We start from the raw sequence: 25941 nt of genomic DNA on the forward strand, positions 1-25941 counted from the left end.
TCTTTTCTAACAGCTTTAAGATGTAATTCATGTATCATAAAACTCACTCTTTATTTTATTTATTTATTTATTTATCTATTTATTTATTTATTTATTTATTTATTTATTTATTTATTTATTTTTTCAACGTTTATTTATTTTTTCAACGTTTATTTATTTTTGGGACAGAGAGAGTCAGAGCATGAACGGGGGAGGGGCAGAAAGAGAGGGAGACACAGAATCGGAAACAGGCTCCAGGCTCCGAGCCATCAGCCCAGAGCCCCACGCGGGGCTCGAACTCACGGACCGCGAGATCGTGACCTGGCTGAAGTCGGACGCTTAACCGACTGCGCCACCCAGGCGCCCCAAAACTCACTCTTTTAAAGCGTATGTTTCAATGACTTTCAGTACATTCACGAAGTTGTACAACAGATTCCAGAAATTTTTCATCACTCTAAAAAGGAATCCTATACCCATTAGTAGTCAATCCTTATTCTCTCCTCCCCACCCACTAATCCACTGTCTCTATGAATTTGACTATTTTCATATAAACGGAATCATATTATCTGTGGCCTTTGTGTCTGGCTTCTTTCACTTAATATCATGTTTTCAAGATTGATCCATGTTGCTTATGGATGATTAAAGAGATATGCCACATTTTGTTTATCCATTCATCAGCTGATGAACATTTGGGTTGTTTCCACCTTTTGTACATTATGAACACTGCTGCTATGAACATTCATATACACGTTTTTCTGTGAATATATGTTTTCAATTCTCTTACGCATATATCTAGGTGGGGAATTCCTGGGCTACATGCTAACTCTGTATTTAACTTTTTGAGGAACTGTTAAATTATTTCCCAAAGGAGCTGCATTTTACATTCCTACCAGCAATGTGTGATGATTCCAATTTCTTCACATCCTTGCCAACACTTGCTAATTAGTGTCTTTTTTACTATAGATATATCCTAGTATATGTAAAGCAGCAAACCACCGTGGTTTTCATTTACATTTCCCTAATGATTAATGATGCTGAACATCTTTTCATATTCTTATTGGCCATTCGTTTATCTTCTTTATAGAAATGTCTATTTAAACTTTGGTCATTTTATAGAGGAGTCATCTATTATTGAGTTGCAAGGCTTCTTTGTATATTGTAGACACAAGTCCCTTATCAGGTATATAATTCACAAATATTTTCTGCTAGTATGTAGCTTGCCCTTTCATTTTCTTAATAATTCTGGAAATGCAAAAGTTGTTATTATAATAAAGTCTAAAATACAAATTTTTTCTCTTATGGATATTTTTGGTAGATCTAAGAAACCTTTCTCTAACTTAAGAATACACATATTTTCTTCTATGTTTTCTCCTAAGAGTTTTATAGTTTTAACTCTTACATAGATCATCCATTTTGAGTTAATTTTTGTATATAGTGTGAGGTAGAGGTCCAAGTTCATTCTTTTCCATGTAGATTTCAAGTTGTCTCAAGACTATTTGTCAAAAAGACGATTTTTTTCCCACTGAATTATCTTGGTGCTCTTGTTAAAAATCAACTGACCATAAACGCCAGGATTTATTTCTCAACTATCAATTATATCCTATTGATCTATATGTTTATCCTTATGCCAGTATTACAGTGTCTTGATTACTGTGACTTTCTGGTAAGCTTTGAAATCAGGAAGTGTGAACTGTCAAACTCTATTCTTATTCAAGACTGTTCTGGTTATTTTAGGTTGGCCTCCATTGTTGCTAATGAGGAATCAGCCTTTAGATGTACTGCTCTTTGGTTGGCAACTTTTTTCTCTTGCGGTTTTCAAGATTTTCTTTGTCTTCGTCTTAAGCAGTCTGAATATGACATATCTAGATATGAATCTTTTTTAAAATTTTATTTTTAAAATTCCAATTACAGTGTTATATTAGTTTCAGGTGTGCAATATAGTGATTCAACAATTCTATACATTACTCAGTGTTCATCATTAGATAAATCTTAATCCCCTTACTTTTTCAACCCATCCCCACCCACCTTTTCTCTGGCAACCATTGGTTTGTTTTCTATATTTAAGAGTCTTTTTATTTTGTTCATTTGTCTTGCTTCATAAATTCCACATATGAGTGAAATCATATGATATTTGTCTTTCTCTGACTTATGGTTGGATTTAGAGGGCATGGATCTTTTAAAATAGTTTTTCCTTTCTTGGGAGTCTGCTGAGTTTCCTGGATCTGTTAATGTTTTTCATCCAGTTTGGGGATTTTTTTCAGTAATTATTTCTTCAAATATTTTTCCCAGCCCTTTTTATTTCTTTCCCTCTGAGATTCCTAATACACATATGTTGGTGAGCTTAATATTTTTCCACAGATCTCTGATGCTGTTTTTCATTCTTCCATTTGTTTTCATTGTCTTTCAAAAAAACTTTCTATTATCTTCAAAGTTTATTGATTTTTATCTGTCATCTCAAATGTACTGTTGAGCCCATCTAAATAATTTTTCATTTATTACATATTATTTCAATTCTGGAATTTTTATTTGTTGTTTTATCATTTCTATTTCTTCACTGAGATTGCCTATTTATTAATACACTTATATTTTCCATTAATTCTCCAAACATTTCTAATAGCTACTTTGAAGTTTGCTATACTCAACATTTGCTAAACTCAACAAAATCAGTTTCTATGGACTGTTATTTTTTCCTGAGTATAGGTTTCACTTTTGTGTTTTTTTTTTACATATCCCAGAACTTTTGGCTTAAACTTAAACTTTTTAAATAATATATTGTAGCAAATCTGGATATAGTTTTAGTTTTTCTAAAGTTTTTTTTTTTTTTTTAATTTACCTTGCTTAAATTGTGACATCTGTTTGCTCCATGGTGTGCAACTGCTGCTATCTCTCCCAAGTTTTTTTATTTTTCTATTTGTGTTTTAGCCTGGCTTCTGAATGCTTACCCTCTACATAACTTAATGATAAACAAATGATTTCAGTTGATACTGCTCAAACACCTTAAACCTATAAGGCATCTACATTCTTCTGATCAATTTGTGTGTGTGTGTGTGTGTGAGAGAGAGAGATTATGTCCACAGTTCCCCCCACCTTATCCATGGTTTTGCTTTCCCTGGTTTCAGTTACCCGTAGTTAACCGCGTTCTGGAAGCAGATGATCCTCCTTCTGAGGTATCAGGAGGTCAGTAGTAGCCTTCATGCTATGTCACAATGCCTACATCATTCACCTTACTTCATTTCATCACATAAGCATTTTATCATTTCACAAGAAAAAGAAAGGTGAGTACAGCACAAAAAATATTTTGAGAAAGAGACCACACAACTTTTATTACAGTATATTATAATTGTTCTATTTAATATTATTGTTGTTAATCTCTTATTGTGCCTAATTTATAAAACACTTTATCACAGGTATGTATGTATAAGAAAACAACAGTATATATAGGGTTCAGTACTATCTGCCGTTTTAGGCATCCACTGGGGTTACTGGAAGTATCCCCCATGCATAAGGAGGGACTACTGAATTTCATGCCATAGCCAGTTCTCTTTTACACTTTCACTCTTTACTGGGTTCTCTGGGATCTTCCCTGCACAAGTGCAGTTTCTCATTCAGCCAAGGATATATGGAGAATTTATCTCAGCTCTTCTATGACTCTTTCATTTCCAAAGCCTACCTATTAAGTTACTAGTTGGTGCATCACTTGCCCCAACCAGGACTGCAATCTTGGGCCAGAAAAATTGTTGATTTTCCTCATCTGTTTGTTACTAGGTTTGTCACTTTTAGCTGAAAAAGCCTCAAATTTTCACCCCCTGCACCAAATCAAGTCCACTCTTAAGTAGCAAATCTACTACTTCCAGTGGCATCCTCCCTCTAGTAAAAACTACGGGTTTTGCCATTCAAACTAGCAGAGGGGAGGGAGGGAGAAAGAAGAGGAACAGCTCTGGGTGAAGGCACCACAAACTCCTGTTATTCTTATCCAAAGTTCTAGCAGTTTTTCAAGAATATACACTTTCTGCTGTTTTTCTGTCTTCAATTCCCAGAGTTGTGAAAGGTGGTTTTTTGAGAATTTTGTCCAGTTTCATACTTTCTTTTATAAAAATGATCTGCAATTTCTTCTTGCCACCAAACCCAAAAATTGTGTAGATAAGACTTTATACTTAAAAATGTGTATACATACCCACAAATCTGTAGTTATTATAATTTGTTTCACAGGTGGGGGTTTATAGTGTGAGCATTAAGATATTGGTGAAATTAAGGGACTTTCATACAATACTAGATTATTAACTGAATTAGGCCATCAGAAACAATCTGTATTTAATAACTTGATGTTATTAAACTTAATGTGATGGGTATGTCATATTATGATAACATGGTTCATGTCAGACTATTCCGAATGAAAAAAGCAGATTCAAAAACATCCAGTATGAACTTAATATTTTAAAATTTATGTAAATATATATATATATATATATATATATATATATATATATATACACACACACACACACACACCCCACATATATATATGCATGACACAGGTGACAAAAACTGAAATAATGTGCTTATAACATGCAATAGCTCTTAATCTTATAAAAGATTAAGAACATTATAATTTGAATAGTAGGAATGATTACAAGTAGTATTTTTCCTTTGTATTTAAAAAAATTGGCAAATTCTCTATACGTTACATTTGTAATACTAAAAACAGAATATTTTTAAAGAGAGAAAAAGGCTCTGTGAGTCACCAACCTAATCAGGTCCAAGTCACATGCTGAAATTAAAGCTATTTCACAACTTTGAAATAGGAAAATTAATTTATATGGGTATTTTAACGTATTATTTTAAAATACATAACCTCTAAAGTTAACACAGTTAACACCCACAGAAAAAAAATTCATTACCATTTTGTTTCTCTGGATATGAAAGCAGGTTTTGACTGATATTATCAAAGTATGTACCTACCAACTAAGGTCACTACTTTAACTGGCAACACTCATTTACACATCCAATTTCTGGCATAGTCATTTAAAAATGAATTTTACCAGTACATGGCAATACCTTATAGTCAGGTACTATTCAACCAACTTCTGCTGTGTATCATCATCAAATTACATTTTTGGTGTCTTAAATTTGATTTCTATAATCATTTTCATTCCTTGAAGGACTTACCTTTGCTGCATGGTATGTACTAGCTTCAAGTAAATCTTCTTTTTTAGCTTCTTTGGCAAGCAGGTTAAATCGACTTAACATTGCAGCCTTACAAAGCCGACTTGCCATTGACACACCACTTTTAAATGGGGAACTAAAGTAGGAAGGAATGAAACATTCATCATTATTCAAGGATATATGTTGACACTGCAGAGAGTAAAATCAACACAGAATCTACAAATATTTTTCTCAGTTATGTACAATGCAATTTACATGAAAATTGTTCTGAATATTTAATTATTTTCTGAAGTTTATTTCTTTTTATTAAATTGCAGTTTTAGTTACTATAGTGTTGCATTAAAAATTAAAGAAGATGGACATTGGAGCATTTTATTGTTTGAAGCAAAATTAATTTATTTTGATCCAAATTAAAACAACGGTTTTACCAGAATTGACTGGAAAAAAGCAGAGAAATATTTTCTGGAACTGATGAAAATGTCCTGCACTTTGGAGTGATGGTTACACAGGTGTATACATATATCAAAAATCATGAAACTGTGCAATGCATTTCACTGTATGTAAATTTAACTCACTAAAAAGTAAAATATCTACACCCCTTCTCATGACCTCCCATATTTGCATACGTGCATGTAGATATATTTTTTGTTTCTAATAAAAGCGGGTCCACAGACTATGAAAGTTTTTGCTATTGTAACTCTCTCTTCGTTGTATCTTCTCACATTAGCTGTTCTTGTGATTACAAAAATTGCCCAAATCCTTTCTTCCTCCCTGTGTTCATGCTCTTTATAATGTGACTTTTCAAATTCTCCTCTCAATAACTGTGGTTAATTTCTCCTCCCCTTGAATTTGGTCTAGCTTTGTGACTTATTTTGAACAGAATAGATGATGTGTCAGTTCTGAGCCTGGGCCTCATAGGTTTGTGTTCTCATTCTCTAGGGAATCCTCTGCCAAATGAGCCAGCTGGGACTAATCTACAAGAGGTTGAGATAACATATGGACCAGAGTCCCGTCATCCCTCTAAGATCAGCCAAATTGACTTTCAATTGACCTAGAGCTAACTCCAGACGAATGAGGGAGTCTAACCAAATCCAGCTCAGGTGACCTAAAAACTTGTGAGCAGTAATAACTGGTTATTTTAAGTTTTGAGGTAGTTTTAACCACGTTTTGAGGTAGTTTACATACAGCAGTAGTTAACGTACCCTCTGGTGTATGAAATCTGTTGTATGAATCTTTATTAATATTTTCACCAAGATAACCTTTTGTTGTAGTTTTTTCCAATGATTCTTCAGCTTTTCAGGTATAAATGATACCATATGCAAATAAAGGTAATTTTACCTCCTTCTTTTCAATATTTTATAGCCTCTCACTTCTTTCTCTTGTCCAAATGCTTTCAGTAAAAGATTAAATAGCAGTAACAGTAAACAATAATGTCTTGTTCTGGATGTTAGTGGAAATGCTTCTGAGATTTCCTCATCAATCATGATGATACTTCTAATAAAGACACATTTTATCTTTAACAAAAGTATCAAAATATTCCTTTTTTATTATCTTTATCTAGACAGTTGAAAACCTGTATTATGTGCCTTCTTAGAATTTATAGAGAGGAATATTTGGGGTATTTCCCTAGATCAATTATTATGACAAATTATTTTAATAAGAATTTCTAATGTGGTATTATTTCTATTATGTTAGTACTATCCTCAAATTCCTAGAAAAAATACCAATTGGTATTGCTGTATAAAATATATATATATATATTTAATATACTACTACATTCTGCTTCCTAATATTTTATACATAAATTTTGCTCAGATAAAAAAGAAAGTTTAGCCTGTAACTTTTGTGAGGGGAGGGCATCAATCTTCTATCCTATTTAAGTACAGTGGTATACCTGCTTCATAAAAGGATTTTGAAGTTTTCTATCTTTAGATAGCACTGGAAATGTCTACTATTTAAGATTTAAAAAATTCCTCTGAACCACTGCAGAATGGTGCCTTCTTTGAGAACAGTTAGGGCATCTTCTTGATAACTTTTATTATGAAAACAGTGTTTAGATTTTTCCCTCTTCTGTACCAGTTATAGAAAAAATTATTTTTTCCTAGAAATGTATGCATTTCACAAGATTTTCAAATATATTTACATGGTTGACCAAAGAAGTTTTTTAGGATTCTTTCAATCTTCTATTTTTGTTAATTACTCCCTTTTTGTTAAATGAGATTAATAAATGACATTTACCAGAATCAGCTTTTTATGATTACTTACAACTTGTTTGTGCTCTAGCTCTTTAATTTACATTTCTTTTATTTTTTTCATTCTGCTTGATTTCCATTATTTGTTGATATAAGCATTTAAAGTACTGATTTTCTATTCAGCTTTGCTTTAGCTATATCCTACAAGTTCTTACATGAAATGCTTTCAATATCCTTGTATTCCTACTATTCTGAAGTTTCATTTTACATTTCCTCTTTGAGCCAAAAGTTAAGAGAATTTTTCCCAATAAATTTCTAGTATCCTGATTTTAGTATTTATAGATTTACTATATTACAAATACTATCTACACATTGCTTCTTTTAGAATTTGAAATTTTCTTTGTGGCCTAACATAGGATGATTTTTTTTCAATATTCTACAGGTTCTTGAAAAGTAGGTATATTTTACATTTTTATGGTGCAAAGTTTCATAAGTTAAGCAAATGTATCTTTTTGTTATTAAAAACCACTATATCCTTGCTTATTGTCTATTTGCTAATGAAAGAGGTCAATTATGGTCTCAACTAGTGGTGGATCTTAATTTTTCCTCCTTTTCTGTAACTTCTGCTATATGAACCTTGATACTATGTTATTTGTTGCATAGATATCCATTAACTGTTTTTGTCTTCCTTGTAAATTATACCTTTCAATGATAAAGTATCCTTTGCCTTACGTAATGCTTTGAGGTTGAACTATACTTTGTCTAATATTTAGATTACATCTGCTCTCTCCATTTGTAATCACCTGGCAAGGGTTTAGCTACAATAAAAGAATTAGGCTCATTTTATATTTATTGATTTTAGTCTTGTTGCATTATTTTCTGTTTTCAGTAAAAGATTTTTAAATGTCTTTTATCGAAGATTTGTTTTGTTTTTATGTGTATAATTTGTTCATAATTAACAGTGATACTACTTTTTGATGATGCAAAGCAATAGTTTAATTCACATTAGTTGAAGTAATCAACAGAATGCTTGACTGAGTTCATACCAAGAAATATTTGTATGTGGTCTTGATTTAAATCCATCTTTCACAAAGAAAGCAAGATTAAGCATTTAAACTTTTAACATTATTCATTACTTCAGTATAAACCTATGGTCACACGAAAAGAAGGGTTTTAGCTTTGCTTGACAATCAGTGGCAGGGATGTTACAAAGAAATGTCTAAAGGCATAGTGTCTAAAGACAAGGGCTTTGGAAATACAATGTCCAGATCAGAATCCCAGCTGTGTCACTTACTATTTGGATGACTTTAAACAAGGTATTTAACCTACTTGACAGTTTACCTGTAAAAGAGCAACAATACAACCTAATCTATAGGGTTATTACAAGAAGGTAGTATAACATAGTACGTTAGTTCTCACATTTAAGTGTAAGTAAGTAATAGGGGCGCCTGAGTGGCTCAGTCGGTTCAGCATCCGACTTCAGTTCAGGTCATGATCTTGTGGTTCGTGAATTCAAGCCCCGTGTAGGGCTCTATGTGGACAAGCTCAGAGCCTGGAGCCTAGTTTGGATTCTGTGTCTCCCTCTCGCTCTCTGCTCTCCCTGGCTTATGCTCTGTCTCTCTCGCTCTCAAAAATAAAAAGTAAAAAAATTAAAAAATTAAGTGTAAGTAGGTAATACTTGAAAACACATATCAAATATACAGATTCTTGAGCCTTAGATTCAGAAATTCAGCTTCAGTAAGAGAAAATGAATTTTTAATACAAACACATTATATGATTCCAGTGCTAATTAAAATCATGAAATGAGGTGTGCCTGGGTGGCTCAGTTGGTTAAGCATCTGACTTCAGCTTAGATCATGATCTCACAATTCATGAGTTTGAGCCTTGGGTTGGGCTCTATGCTAACAGCTCAGAGCCTGGAGCCTGCTTCGGATTCCGTGTCTCCCTCTCTCTCTGCCGCTCTCCCGAACATGCTGTCTCTCAAAAATGAATAAATGTTTAAAAAAATTTAAGTATTTAAAATCATGAAATGATACTTAGAAAAATATAGGTTCTGGAGACTGATTTTGAATGCTGGCTCCATTCAACTTACTATGTAACTTCAGTAAGTTATAGAACTTCTCCAGGTCTGTTTTCTCATCAGAAAAAAAAAAAATGTTTTTTTTTCCTCCTTAAATTAGTATAGTCACACTCAATGATAACACACTCATTATTGTTCATAATTTAAAATTTTTTACCTAAAAAAGTTACAATAATTTAAAAAACTGTATTAAAATGTATTATTTTGCTTATATGTGCTTTTGGGAGGGACTTTGTTTTTATTATAGCATAGACAGAGGGAGATTTACTGTGAAGCTTAACTTTTGGGCCCCTTACACTTGCACTTCTAAATACAGCTGATCCTTGAACAACACAGGTTTAAACTGTATGTACAGTTTTTCTTTTTATGTACAGATTTATGTACAGATGTTCTTTTCTAATAAATACAGTATTTTCTCTTACAATTTACTTTTTCTTTTTTTTCATTTTTATTTAAATTCCAGTTAGTTGACACAGTGTAATATTAGTTTTAGGTATACAATTTAGTGATTCATCACTTACATATAATACCGGTACTCATCACAAGTGCCCTGCTTATTAATATGCGGTTTTAAAAGAAATTAGAAATGCTAACCTTTCAGTGATCTTTCCACTTAGGCCATCCACAATCTCCAAAGAAATGTCCCCCTGTGCCCAATTCAGACTCAGGGATTTATATTCCAAGTTTGTTTGAAGTGGATATGCAGAAGGTACTAAACTAACATGAGGTCTGTTGACCAAGTAAAACATTGGAAGTTTTGAAGTCAGTGCATCATCAACACGTTGCTTTATAGCAATTTCTAAACCTCTAGTATCGCTGCAATTCCCATTACCTAAAAAGTAAAAACAAAACACTCAGAAGAAGTTCAATATTAAAAGACTATACACCAAAAAAAAAAAAAAAATGGAAAGAGTCTAAAGTCTATCTTTAATCTTGCTACTTTTCCTTTCCTACTTCTGTCTTAGCACCTGTTTCCATATTCTTTACCAGAATTAGGACAAGGTATCAAGGTCATGATTTCTATTCAAAAAAGAATCTACAGAAAATACAGAAAGTAAAAAAAATTGAAATTCCAGTGAAGAGCCAGAACTGACCCAGAAAAAAAAAGAAAACAAAAAACAAGCAAGCAAGCAAAGAAAAAAATCCCAGTACTTTATACAGGTTTCTGCCAAAGACAATTGACTCGTCTTGATTTCTCAGATGACAGCATGAAACCAACACCTAATACATGAGATAAATGTGGCTGAGAAATAGTTGGTGAGAGTAAGTTACTTTTCTATATCTAAGGACCACAAATTACAATTATTCTAGTACTGTAATAGTTCAGTTTCACAACACAAAGTAATTTAAAGAATGGCCATTTCTGGTTAAAATTTTGACCAATATCAAAACTTTGGAGTTCTTGGTTAAAATAACTGTTGAAAGAGAGCTCAAAGAGATGCAATGTCATTAGTAAGGTATAAAATAATGGGCTGAAAACTTAAAACAGAAGTTAAACAAGTCATTCCTATTTAAAAATTAAGAATTCTAAAGTAGATCTCTTTTCTCCTTAGAGGGTCGGAGGTTCTCACAAGAGAAATTTTATAAACTACTAGATAATACTTCAGAAAAAAGTTTTTTCTGTATCACTGAAATTGTTGAGATGGATGGCTACTGGTCTTACACTCATTATGACTACTTGGAAACTAGAAAATGATGTAAAGAGAGCATGAGTTGCTTTTGTTACCCTTTTTCTAAGCACTCCTTTGTGTGTGTGTGTGTGTGTGTGTGTGTGTGTGTGTGTGTGTGTGTTACATTTTAATTCTGGTATAGTTAACATACAGTGTTAAATTAGTTACAGGTATTTAACATAGTGAGTCAACAATTCTGTGTATTACTTGGCACTCATCAAGATGTGTACTCTTAAAATCCCCATCACCTATTTCACTCACACTCCCTCCAATGTACCTTCTCTATAGTTAGGAGTCTGTTTTCTGGTTTGTCTTTTTTTTTTTCCTGCTTCTTTGTTTCTTAAATTCCACAGGAGTAAACTCATGATATTTGTCTTTCTAGGACTTATTTTGCTTAGCCTATACCCTCTAGATCTAACCCATGTTGCTGCAAATGGCAAGATTTCATTCTTTTTAATGACTGAATAATATTCCAATGTATGTATACACCACATCTTCTTTATTCATCTACTGATAGACACTGAGCACTCCTTTGAATATTCCAAATTAAGAAATACTGACAAATGAAGTCTAGGATAAAGATATGCTGGGCACACAAAAAAAAGATGCTTGGACATAAAATACTGGTAAGAAGGAAGGTCTGTGGTCTGTGGAATAGTCACTGTATCTATAATGGACAGAAGACATGGATTCAAAAGAAAATGTTATATATTACATACTGTGCTACAAACTAAATGCATTCCCACAAAATTAATATGTTGAAACCTAATTCCCAATGTGATGGTAGTTGGAGGTGGGCCTTTGTGAGGTGCCCTCATAAAAGAGGCTTTCACCCCTGCTACAGTATTAGGACACAGTAAGAAAACAGTCAACCATGAATCAGGAGACAGGCCCTCACCAGACAGTGAATCTGTCAGCACCATGGTCCTAGAATTTCTAGCCTCCAGAAGTGTGAGAAATATATGTTTAGGTGCTTAAGACACTCAATCTGTGGTGGGTAGCCACAAACAGAGTAGTAGCCCAAACAGAATAAGACATACTGTAATAAGATAAGGATACTATTTGTGCCCAAGGTACCAAGACATATTTAGGAAAAAACAACAACAACAACAACAAAAAACACAAAGAACCCAACAACACTGCAAGTCAAATTCCATGTAAGATTCCTTAAATACCAAATTGTTTCAACTAGATGTTTTAATAGGGTGGTATAAAAGCAATAATTTAATAGAAAAAATCAAGGATATTGATACTAGAAATTTTCTTTTCCCCCTTATATATATGTATGCTTTAACTATTAACTAAATCTGAGGTGTGGTTTTGGTTCTATCTTGAAACTAAATCTTGTTCCTGGAAAAACACGGCTCTAAAATTATGTCATATAATAGGAAAAGTTTGATTTATTTAAAATCATCTAAAATAACAACATAAAACTCGAAAGGTAAGTCAAAAAATAAATCTAATCAAAGACTGAAGCAGACCTGAATTGACAGATTTTTTTTTTTTTAATTTTTATTTATTTTTGGAGGAGAGAGGGAAGATGGCGGCATAGGAGGACGCTGGGCTCACCGCACGTCCTGCTGATCACTTAGGTTCCACCTACACCTGCCTAAACCGCCAGAGGATTAGCAGAACAGAGTCTCCGGAGCCAAGCGTAGACACGGAAGAGGGTAGGAAGGGCGGCGAGGCGGTGTGCGCTCCACGGACTGGCGGGAGGGAGCCTGGGCAGAGGGGCGGCTTGCCAGCCAAGCAGAGCCCCCGAGTCTGGCTGGCAAAAGCGGAGGGGCCTGACGGACTGTGTTCCGCCAACAAGCGCGACTTAGTGTCTGGGAGGTCATAAGTTAAAAGCTCTGCTCAGAAAGCGGGAAGGCTGGAGGACAAAGGGAGGGAGAGCTGCTGAGCCCCCTGACGACAGAGCTCAGTTTGGTGGGGAACAAAGGCACTCGCCAGCACCATCTTCCCCGCCCATCCCCCAGCCAAAATCCCAAAGAAAACCAGTTCCTGCCAGGGAACTTGCTCGCTCCGTGCAAACACCCAACTCTGTGTTTCTGCCGAGCCAAACCTGCGGCAGCGGATCTAACACCCTCCCGCTGCCACAGGGCCCCTCCTGAAGTGGATCACCTAAGGAGAAGCGAGCTAAGCCTGCCCCTCCTGCCCCCGTGCACCTTGCCTACCCACCCCAGCTAATACGCCAGATCCCCAGCATCACAAGCCTGGCAGTGTGCAAGTAGCCCAGACGGGCCACACCACCCCACAGTGAATCCCACCCCTAGGAGAGGGGAAGAGAAGGCACACACCAGTCTGACTGTGGCCCCAGCGGTGGGCTGGGGGCAGACATCAGGTCTGACTGTGGCCCCGCCCACCAACTCCAGTTATACACCACAGCACAGGGGAAGTGGCCTGCAGGTCCTCACTACTCCAGGGACTATGCAAAATGACCAAGCGGAAGAATTCCCCTCAGAAGAATCTCCAGGAAATAACAACAGCTAATGAACTGATCAAAAAGGATTTAAATAATATAACAGAAAGTGAATTTAGAATAATAGTCATAAAATTAATCGCTGGGCTTGAAAACAGTATACAGGACAGCAGAGAATCTCTTGCTACAGAGATCAAGGGACTAAGGAACAGTCACGAGGAGATGAAAAGCGCTTTAAACGAAATGCAAAACAAAATGGAAACCACCACAGCTCGGATTGAAGAGGCAGAGGAGAGAATAGGTGAACTAGAAGATAAAGTTATGGAAAAAGAGGAAGCTGAGAGAAAGAGAGATAAAAAAATCCAGGAGTATGAGGGGAAAATTAGAGAACAAAGTGATACACTAAAAAGAAATAATATATGCATACTTGGTATCCCAGAGGAGGAAGAGAGAGGGAAAGGTGCTGAAGGGGTACTTGAAGAAATCATAGCTGAGAACTTCCCTGAACTGGGGAAGGAAAAAGGCATTGAAATCCAAGAGGCACAGAGAACTCTCTTCAGATGTAACTTGAATCAATCTTCTGCACGACATATCATAGTGAAACTGGCAAAATACAAGGATAAAGAGAAAATTCTGAAAGCAGCAAGGGATAAACATGCTATCACATATAAAGGGAGACCTATAAGACTCGTGACTGATCTCTCTTTTGAAACTTGGCAGGCCAGAAAGAATTGGCACGAGATCTTCAGTGTGCTAAACAGAAAAAATATGCAGCCGAGAATCCTTTATCCAGCAAGTCTGTCATTTAGACTAGAAGGAGAGAGAAAGGTCTTCCCAAACAAACAAAAACTGAAGGAATTTGTCACCACTAAACCAGCCCTACAAGAGATCCTAAGGGGGACCCTGTGAGACAAAGTCCCAGAGACATCACTACAAGCATAAAACATACAGACATCACAATGACTCTAAACCTGTATCTTTCTATAATAACACTGAATGTAAATGGATTAAATGTGCCAACCAAAAGACATAGGGTATCAGAATAGATAAAAAAACAAGACCCATCTATTTGCTGTCTACAAGAGACTCATTTTAGACCTGAGGACACCTTTAGATTGAGAGTGAGGGGATGGAGAACTATTTATCATGCTACTGGAAGCCAAAAGAAAGCTGGAGTAGCCATACTTATATCAGACAAACTAGACTTTATTTAAAAAAAAAATTTTTTTTCAACATTTATTTTTGGGACAGAGAGAGACAGAGCATGAACGGGGGAGGGGCAGAGAGAGAGGGAGACACAGAATCGGAAACAGGCTCCAGACTCTGAGCCATCAGCCCAGAGCCTGACGCGGGGCTCGAACTCCCGAACTGCGAGATCGTGACCTGGCTGAAGTCAGACGCTTAGCCGACTGTGCCACCCAGGCACCCCAAGACAAACTAGACTTTAAATTAAAGGCTGTAACAAGAGATGAAGAAGGGCATTATATAATAGTTACAGGGTTTATCCATCAGGAAGAGCTAACAAATATAAATGTCTATGTGCCGAATACCGGAGCCCCCAAATATATAAAACAATTACTCATAAACATAAGCAACCTTATTGATAAGAATGTGGTAATTGCAGGGGACTTTAACACCCCACTTACAGAAATGGATAGATAATGTACACACACGGTCAATAAAGAAACAAGGGCCCTGAATGATACATTGGATCAGATGGACTTGACAGATATATTTAGAACTCTGCATCCCAAAGCAACAGAATATACTTTCTTCTTGAGTGCACATGGAACATTCTCCAAGATAGATCATATACTGGGTCACAAAACAGCCCTTCATAAGTTTACAAGAATTGAAATTATACCATGCATACTTTCAGACCACAATGCTATGAAGCTTGAAATCAACCACAGGAAAAAGTCTGGAAAACCTCCAAAAGCATGGAGGTTAAAGAACACCCTACTAACGAATGAGTGGGTCAACCAGGCAATTAGAGAAGAAATTAAAATATATATGGAAACAAACGAAAATGAAAATACAACAAACCAAAAGCTTTGGGATGCAGCGAAGGCAGTCCTGAGAGGAAAATACACTGCAATCCAGGCCTATCTCAAGAAACAAGATAAATCCCAAATACAAAATCTAACAGCATACCTAAAGGAAATAGAAGCAGAACAACAAAGGCAGCCTAAACCCAGCAGAAGAAGAGACATAAAAAGATCAGAGCAGAAATAAACAATATAGAATCTAAAAAAACTGTAGAGCAGATCAACGAAACCAAGAGTTGGTTTTTTGAAAAAATAAACAAAATTGACAAACCTCTAGCCAGGCTTCTCAAAAAGAAAAGGGAGATGATGCAAATAGATAAAATCATGAATGAAAATGGAATTATTACAACCAATCCCTCAGAGATACAAACAATTATCAGGGAATACTATGAAAAATTATATGCCAACAAATTGGACAACCTGGAAGAAATGGACAAATTCCTAAACACCCACACTCTTCCAAAGCTCAATCAGAGGAAATAGAAAGCTTGAACAGACCCATAACCAGCAAAGAAATTGAATCGGTTATCAAAAATCTCCCAACAAATAAGAGTCCAGGACCAGATGGCTTCCCAGGGGAGTTCTACCAGACGTTTAAAGCAGAGATAATACCTATCCTTCTCAAGCTATTCCAAGAAATAGAAGGGGAAGGAAAACTTCCAGACTCATTCTATGAAGCCAGTATTACTTTGATTCCTAAACCAGACAGAGACCCAGTAAAAAAAGAGAACTACAGGCCAATATCCCTGATGAATATGGATGCAAAAATTCTCAATAAGATACTAGCAAATCGAATTCAACGGCATATAAAAAGAATTATTCACCATGACCAAGTGGGATTCATTCCTGGGATGCAGGGCTGGTTCAACATTCGCAAATCAATCAACGTGATACATCACATTAATAAAAGAAAAGATAAGGACCATATGATCCTGTCAATTGATGCAGAAAAGGCCTTTGACAAAATCCACCCTTTCTTAATAAAAACCCTTGAGAAAGTCGGGATAGAAGGAACATACTTAAAGATCATAAAAGCCATTTATGAAAAGCCCACAGCTAACATCATCCTCAACGGGGAAAAACTGAGAGCTTTTTCCCTGAGATCAGGAACACGACAGGGATGCCCACTCTCACCGCTGTTGTTTAACATAGTGCTGGAAGTTCTAGCATCAGCAATCAGACAACAAAAGGAAATCAAAGGCATCAAAATTGGCAAAGATGAAGTCAAGCTTTCACTTTTTGCAGATGACATGATATTATACATGGAAAATCCGATAGACTCCACCAAAAGTCTGCTAGAACTGATACATGAATTCATCAAAGTTGCAGGATACAAAATCAATGTACAGAGATCAGTTGCATTCTTATACACTAACAATGAAGCAACAGAAAGACAAATAAAGAAACTGATCCCATTCACAATTGCACCAAGAAGCATAAAATACCTAGGAATAAATCTAACCAAAGAGGTAAAAGATCTGTATGCTGAAAACTATAGAAAGCTTATGAAGGTAATTGAAGAAGATATAAAGAAAGGGAAAGACATTCCCTGCTCATGGATTGGAAGAATAAATATTGTCAAAATGTCAATACTACCCAAAGCTATCCTACACATTCAATGCAATCCCAATCAAAATTGCACCAGCATTCTTCTCGAAACTAGAACAAGCAGTTCTACAATTCATATGGAACCACAAAAGGCCCCAAATAGCCAAAGTAATTTTGAAGAAGAAGACCAAAGCAGGAGGCATCACAATCCCAGACTTTAGCCTCTACTACAAAGCTGTCATCATCAAGACAGCATGGTATTGGCACAAAAACAGGCACATAGACCAATGGAATAGAATAGAAACCCCAGAACTAGACCCACAAACGTATGGCCAACTCATCTTTGACAAAGCAGGAAATAACATCCAATGGAAAAAAGACAGTCTCTTTAACAAATGGTGCTGGGAGAACTGGACAGCAACATGCAGAAGGTTGAAACTAGACCACTTTCTCACACCATTCACAAAAATAAACTCAAAATGGATAAAGGACCTGAATGTGAGACAGGAAACCATCCAAACCCTAGAGGAGAAAGCAGGAAAAGACCTCTCTGACCTCAGCCGTAGCAATCTCTTACTCGACACATCCCCAAAGGCAAGGGAATTAAAAGCAAAAATGAATTACTGGGACCTTATGAAGATAAAAAGCTTCTGCACAGCAAAGGAAACAACCAACAAAACTAAAAGGCAACCAACGGAATGGGAAAAGATATTTGCAAATGACATATCGGACAAAGGGCTAGTATCCAAAATCTATAAAGAGCTCACCAAACTCCACACCCGAAAAACCAATAACCCAGTGAAGAAATGGGCAGAAAACATGAATAGACACTTCTCTAAAGAAGACATCCTCATGGCCAACAGGCACATGAAAAGATGCTCAACGTCGCTCCTTATCAGGGAAATACAAATCAAAACCACACTCAGGTATCACCTCACGCCAGTCAGAGTGGCCAAAATGAACAAATCAGGAGACTATAGATGCTGGCGAGGATGTGGAGAAACGGGAACCCTCTTGCACTGTTGGTGGGAATGCAAATTGGTGCAGCCGCTCTGGAAAGCAGTGTGGAGGTTCCTCAGAAAATTAAAAATAGACCTACCCTATGACCCAGCAATAGCACTGCTAGGAATTTACCCAAGGGATACAGGAGTACTGATGCATAGGGGCACTTGTACCCCAAGTTTATAGCAGCACTCTCAACAATAGCCAAATTATGGAAAGAGCCTAAATGTCCATCAACTGATGAATGGGTAAAGAAATTGTGGTTTATATACACAATGGAGTACTACGTGGCAATGAGAAAGAATGAAATATGGCCCTTTGTAGCAATGTGGATGGAACTGGAGAGTGTGATGCTAAGTGAAATAAGCCATACGGAGAAAGACAGATACCATATGTTTTCACTCTTATGTGGATCCTGAGAAACTTAACAGAAACCCATGGGGGAGGGGAAGGAAAAAAAAAAAAGAGGTTAGAGTGGGAGAGAGCCAAAGCATAAGAGACTCTTAAAAACAGAACAAACTGAGGGTTGATGGGGGGGTGGGAGAGAGGGAAGGGTAGGTGATGGGCATTGAAGAGGGTATCTTTTGGGATGAGCACTGGGTGTTGTATGGAAACCAATTTGACAATAAATTACATATATGAAAAAAAAAAAAAAGAAATGGTTCCTGAAGTAGCTAATAAAAACTGAAGCTGCATGAATAAGAATGAAGTATCTAAATCAAACATTAGAGAACTGTGCACTGGTCCTACCACATCTGGAACACTGTAATTAGTCTGAAGCATTACATTGTTACCACCACCACCCATATATCACAGAACATCTGGAGAAAACAAATCACGTTCCTGTGAAACACAAATGTGTGGCTAGAAGAAGATATAAGGCAAGAAGCATCCTGTGTGTGTTTTCATAACACTCACTCTGTATTTTACACAAAGGGCACCCCTGAGGGTAACACAACAGTACACAGCACCTAGCATTTAGTAGGTGGCTCAATAAATACCTGATGAAAAAGGAATATAAAAGATTAGATTACCAGAAAGCAATAATTATCAATTCTAGATGCACATTAGAATCACTAGGGATTGGAATATTAATACCAATGCTTAATACCCATATTATTTTAAAAGCTTCCCAGATGATCATCAAATGTAACAAGAGCAAAGAATTTAAAAAAAAATATTTTTTAACTGTTCCAGGCAGAATACGTTTTAAGTAGAAAAATAAAAGCACTTTCAACAATAAAACATGCTGACTCAAACCATTTATTCATGAAACATTTACATTTGTGCTAGGGAACATAATCCAGACCAAGATGAGTGTGGCATAGCATCTGCCTTCAAGACATAGCAGTGAAATTCTAGTCACTGGCTATGCTCAGACAAAGCTGTCAGAGCTCAATTTAATAAAAAAAAGCACCAGCATGAGAAGTTATAAGACTAGGTTTGAGTCTTGGCTCTGCCAATAGGCAAACTGAATGATTTTGGGCAAGTCTTTTATTAACATTGTGAACCTCCAATCACTGATCTTTAAAAAAAAAAAAAAAAAAAGGAGTAACATAATCTCTAAGGTTATGAAATGTTTAAATCTATGTTTAAAACAGTTTCACTAGGAGGGAATCAGCAATTAGTATTCTTTATAATCCAAATGTACAATTCAAATCAGCATATGAAAAGCACTCCTGGATGGGAATACCTCTGGACAAACACTCTTGAAATGTTTAGACAGATGACCTTACCTTAACAGAACACCAAATTTGCAAAATATATCTTAAAAACCTTGAAAATATAAATCCAGGTGTTTTTAAGTACCTAAGCAAAGTGAAATTTCTTCCATATTAGTCTGGATTGCTTTCTATTCAAATAATAGTAAATGTCTTTTTAAATGTAAGTCTAAGATTTTTTCCTAAAAAAGAAAAAGAATACTACCATAAAATGATAAATATCTGACAATATCTAGAACATAAAATTTGTTTCTGTAAACTTTTTAAAATGTTAAATAAGTCTTAAAATATACTACTCTCCATTGGTAACTGATCTAAGTAAATTAGGTTTTTAAGAATCAAAATAAAGAACTGTAAAAACTTTCATGAGACTTATTAAAAGAGAATGGGATGAGGTCACTATTCTCAAAGAACTAGATTTAATTAAAGGGAAGTAAATTTCAATTCTAAATACGGAGAAATTCGTTTTTAAAACAATTGAAGCTATTTAATTAATAGAAGAGATTGGCTTTAAATCCTATGCTCCACATTACTAGATGCTTTTAAACTAAGGTCCGATGATCCTCTATCAGGAATGACATAAAAAGAGTTTATTATTAAGTGAGCAGCTATACTAGACTACTAATACAGTCCAGTGAACTCAGGATTCTTTTAGCTCTCCAAATCACATTCTTTTAGTGTACGGGCACTTTAAATGAGTATTTCTCAAAGAGCCATTCACATCATCTGTATAAGAATCACCCAATGGTGCTCTTTTAAAATGTATATTCCTCTGCCTCGAAACTTCCTACCTCCTCCACCAGACACAAAATAGAGATCATAAGAAGTCCAAAAATGTGCCTTTGTTACAAACTTATACACATTAAAATCATTTAGACTATACCAGACAGAACATCAGTTAGCTTTAGATGTGTCCCACAAAGATGCCAAGAAAAGAGAGCAGAAACAATTTTACAAAGTCTTATATAGTGTTTTATCGTTACCTGGTGTTCCCCATTGCTAGGTGCAAGATGAACTTAAAATGACAAGATTTAATTTTTAAGTTCCTATCCTAAACCACTAGCTAAATTCTTTTTTTTTAATTAAAAAAATGTTTTTTATTGTTTATTTATTTTTGAGACAGAGAGAGAGCATGAGCGGAGGAGGGGTAGACAGAGAGAGGGAAACACAGAATCCAAAGCAGGCTCCAGGCTCTGAGCTGTCAGCACAGAGCCCGACGTGGGGCTCAAACTCACAAGCTGTGAGATCATGACCTGAACCAAAGTCAGACGCCCAACAGACTGAGCCACCCAGGCGCCCCAACCACTAGCTAAATTCCAAGTAATTTTACAAGAACCTATATCCATCCTTTTGAGAAACTAAATATACTATGGAGTTATGTCATATAAATGACATATTTTAAAATACCTTCTTCATCAGAGTCAAAGAAAGCTGTGATTCTAGAGAAAGCATAGATAATTCTTAGATACTTAATAGACATTCAAAAAGAAAAAGAGCCTTTCTTAAAGGAGATTGAGGAAAGTTTAAGTGTCTGAGAGAGTATCTGACCTGACTAAAAAGAAAATATTGCAAAGAACTTTGGTAACTAAATTAAATCTAAGAAATGTATCATCTATATGAATATGTATTTGGAAAAAGTAGATTTAGAAGCAAGCACTTTTGAGGGTAAGAATAACAGGCACTGCCATATTTACCATGGGCAATATGATTTGGAGGGTAACTTAGTAATATTTTTCAAAACTGCTAATGCATACTCCTTTGCCTGCAATTCTACTTCCAGGAATTCATCTTAGTAATATACTTTTACATGCATAAATAATAAAAAGGTCATTCACTGTACCATTTTGGCAGTGGCAAAAAAAAAAACAAAAAAAACAAAAAAACACCCTACAAACAACCTAAAATTACCACAACCTAAAAATGGTTCAATAAATTACGATACATTTATGCAAGGAAATATTACACAGTGAGTCACAAATAATGAGGAAATTCTTTACATACTCAACATGGAAAAACTTCCAAGATACATTATTAAATGAAAAAAGATGCAAACAATATGAGCTGTTATCATCTATTCACATAAAATACAGAATAGAAAAGAAAAGAAAAGAGAAGAAAAGGGAAAGAATGTATTCATTTATTTCTATAAGCATAAACTATCTTTGGAAAGAAAAACAAAAAACTAGTAACAACGAATGCCACAGAAGTAAATTGGGTGCCTGGGGCACTAGGATGGGAGGGAAGCTTTACTGAAAACCCTCCTGAATCTTTTGAATTATGAATCAAATAATGTATTTCCTATACAAAGAAAATAAGGTTAATATTAGAAAATTAAAAAGAAAGAAAATAACCATTTTCCTTTTTACAATTTATTAAAGCCAAACAAAAATAGAAAGAAAATACAGAATCTTATATACACATGGAACTGAAAAAGCTTTACCTGTAAGAGAAATTTCTAAGAAATGGTATATCTAAACAAACAAACAAAAAAAAAACAAGAAAAAAATATAAGAAATAGTACCACTAAAAACAAAAATTTTACCCATGTGAGGCTCTAAAGCTTGTACATGCAACTGTTATTAAAAATGGTAAGCAAAGAAGAACCAAGTAACAGTATAATTTAAAGTGTTTCACAAGGGAATTAAAGTTTTGCAATACCTAGGGCTTTATGAAAACTATAAAACTGAGCCCCAAATCTGTTTATTGAAATAATGCCTGAAATAACCATTCCAATATAAATACAGCATTCTGTAATACCTCCCACCACAGAAAAGAAGTAAACTGCTAATTCACGTTATTTATCTTGTGCTCTAGCTACTTCCTACTCATTTGACCAATTTAAAGGATCCAGATCATAACCAAATGCATGAAAAAGGTAGGAAAAAACCCAAAATGGGCACTTAATATTTTTTCTTATTTCATGGATAACTAAAGACAAACTTTTAGATTGAGAAGTTCAAGGAAACACCTTTTTCTAAAAGAAAAGGAAAAATAATTAAATATTGTGCAAACAAAAGTATAAGTTCAAGGTATAATGTATCTAAGGTATAATATATCTAAGTGGCTAATTTAAAATATTAATTTTTCTCCTCCTGATAAGAAAGCAGAAGTCATATTATACTAAGTATGATTATAAGCTACCATGAAATGAAAATCACAACAAAACAGTGAATGTGTTTTTTACCTTAAATAAAGGCTCAAGAGTGCAAAAATCTGGTTTTACACTGATTAATATATTTACTTAGTAAAAGAGGTCAGGAGATACTGAAATCCCACTCACCAACAAGTATACTGCTGATATAAACTGGCTGTATAAAGTGACTCAGCAATGCTCCCTGTACACCAAGCACTGCCCATCTTGTCAATTTGTCACTTGAAGACATACTGCTTACTCTATTAACAACATCTGCAGGACAGTAGATAGTCAGATAAATTTTGCCTTCAACAGCCACATGGAGACTCAGCTCTTCATTGGCTTCAAATGCAGATATAGAATGTGGATTAAGACGCCTAGAAAAAGAAAAGTTTTATCCCTTTAAAAAAAAACAGTGGAATATTACTCAGCCATAAAGAAGAACAAAATCTTGCCATTTGCAGCAACACAGATGGAGCTAGAGAGTATTATGCTAAGTGAAAGTCAGTCAGAAAAAGAAAAATACCAGGTGATCTCACTCAGACGTGGAATTTAAGCTCAATTAGTGTTTTAACAAAACAAATGAGCAAAGGTGAGAAAAGGTGGGGGGGGCAAACAAAGAAACAGAATGTTAACTGTAGAGAATGATGGTTACCAGAGTGTAGGTGGATGGGGGGATGGAATAAATAGGTGATAGGGATTAAGAAGTGCACTTGTGATGAACACTGCATGCTGAATGGAAATTGTGAATCACTATACTGCACCCCAGAAACTAATATTACACTGGAATTTAAATTAAAACTTTAAAAAATCTTTATGTACTTAAGAACTGGGGGTGGGGTGCCTGGGTGGCTCAGTCGGTTGAGCATCTGACTTTGGCTTGGGTCATAATCTTGTAGTCCATGAGTTCAAACCCCACATAGGGCTCTGTGCTGACAGTTCAGAGCCTGGAGCCTGCTTCGGATTCTGTGTCTCCCTCTCTCTGCCCCTCCCCCACTAGTGCTCTATGTCTCTCTCTCTCTCTCTCTCTCTCTCAAAAATAAACAAACATTAAAAAAATAAAAAATAAATAAAAAAAGAACGAGGGGCATCTGGGTGGCTCAGTCAGTTAAGCATCTGACTCTTGATTTTGGCTCAGGTCATGATCTCACAGTTTGTGAGTTCAAGCTCACATCGGGCTCTGTGCTGACATCGTGGAGCCTACTTGGGATTCTGTCTCTCTCTCTCTGCCCCTCCCCTGCTCGCACATGCATGCTCTCTCTCAAAATAATAAATTTTATTATTTAAAATAATAGAATTTTTTTCAGACATGTTTAACTTGCCAGTGTTCATTTAATTTCACGAACAGAAATAGATGCAAAACCAAAGCAAGGTAGGAATGGAGTAACATAGTTCTACAAGATTAATACCAAACATAAATTAACCATATTTAGAGCTTCTGGCAAAGAGAAATTCTTTTTACTATCTTTGTGTCCCTTAAAATCAAATGAATACCTAATTTTTGTTCCTACCACAATTCCTAAGTTATTTTCTTTCTCTGTATGAATATTTTTTTAAACTACAAAGAGAATGAAAAAAAAATCCTGACAATTTGTGTTCAAGATCTTTTCCAATAAAATGTGTTAAAAAATGTAAAATAGGGGTGCCTGGATGGCGCAGTCGGTTAAGCGTCCGACTTCAGCCAGGTCACGATCTCACGGTCCCTGAGTTCGAGCCCCACGTCAGGCTCTGGGCTAATGGCTCGGAGCCTGGAGCCTGTTTCCGATTCTGTGTGTCCCTCTCTCTCTGCCCCTCCCCTGTTCATGCTCTGTCTCTCCCTGTCCCAAAAAATAAATAAAAAACGTTGAAAAAATAAAAATAAATAAATAAAAAAAATAAAAAAAAATGTAAAATAGTTTTTCTTGAATATTCCCTCCAGGAATACTCCTTGCCCTTGTTTTCAAAGGTATAACTGTAAGAATTTTTAACAAAATATTAACCATTATTATCTCTATATGGTGAGACTTGAAGTGAATTTTGCTTTCTCCTTTGTGCGTGTCTGTACTGTTTAAATTTCTGATGCTACCCATTCATCAAGATAATGAAGTTTTGGCCACAGATCGACCAGAAAAGCAAACTGCATTTCTTGATTCTGTAATAACATGTGAAGAGTGCATAAATCCATGCTTCCCTACTGTTTATGAAGTCTTCAAACTTGAAAGGAAATTTTCAACAGCATAGAAAGAAAGTGGTAAGGTAGAGGAGATTAAGTGGAGGGGAGGGAGAAAGAATCTGTGGCCTCTAGCTAGCCACAAATAATACCTCAAGGCAGAGGGAGAACAAGGATAGATACGAAGTTACTTGTTCTATTGCTGTTATGTATTCAGAATATATGACATAGACACCCTCACTGCTTTGAAAAATAACTTCCATAATACTTACAATTGTGACTTAATCTGGGCTGACCCTTTAGGCAACTGGTTCATATAGAGATAAATGTTGACATTCTGTTTGAGAGTGAGTAGATTAGAAGCTGCCTCTGTACAAAATACTGATTTTTCCATCATAGCAGGATTTTTGCTGTAGAAGAGCAGAAGTTGTCTATAAAAGTACCTAAAATAAAGGGGTTATAACTTTACCAAGTAACAGAATTTTTAAATTATATATCTTAAGTATCATATCTATATATGTGTTGTGAGCAATGTCTCTCCCTATGTGTTGAAAGTTTTGATACCTGATAAGAGCTCCTAAAATAACTTTAGTCTTATTTAATGAAGAGTTAAACTGTATGAGAACTCCCAGCTGGAGCCCAGTCTGCCATGTGATTTGCCTTAAAGCACCATTCCTTGACTACCACTCCACTCATTTCACATTTGAGTCTGCAACTGTCATATCCTGCAAAATACACATTTCTCCACTGATTCCTCCTTTTCTCACAAGTTCTGTTCTCAGCCTCCTGCATGAGGTGTCAATATTCTGTCTTATTTCTATTTCCTCTTCCTGCCAA

At 35.5% G+C, this 25941-nt stretch overlaps 1 protein-coding gene across 6 annotated transcripts in view; it reads right to left on the bottom strand.

Moving 5' to 3' along the window:
• The window catches only part of ADAD1 (adenosine deaminase domain containing 1), a 107583-nt gene that overhangs the window by 56651 nt on the left and 24991 nt on the right, over positions 1-25941 (bottom strand). For 4 of the 6 annotated variants that reach the window (XM_019829003.3, XM_019829001.3, XM_019829002.3 and 1 more), the window contains exons 8-11: positions 25377-25547; positions 23103-23332; positions 10009-10246; positions 5146-5278 (exon numbers count right to left, since the gene is read on the bottom strand). In XM_019829003.3, coding sequence (XP_019684562.1) covers positions 5146-5278; positions 10009-10246; positions 23103-23332; positions 25377-25547 — 772 coding nt within the window. The remainder of the gene's footprint in view (positions 1-5145; positions 5279-10008; positions 10247-23102; positions 23333-25376; positions 25548-25941) is intronic. The other 2 variants (XM_045055901.1, XM_045055902.1) reach the window with 1 other exon arrangement.

The sequence above is a fragment of the Felis catus genome, chromosome B1, assembly GCF_018350175.1.
Source record: "Felis catus isolate Fca126 chromosome B1, F.catus_Fca126_mat1.0, whole genome shotgun sequence".
Taxonomy (NCBI): domain Eukaryota; kingdom Metazoa; phylum Chordata; class Mammalia; order Carnivora; family Felidae; genus Felis; species Felis catus.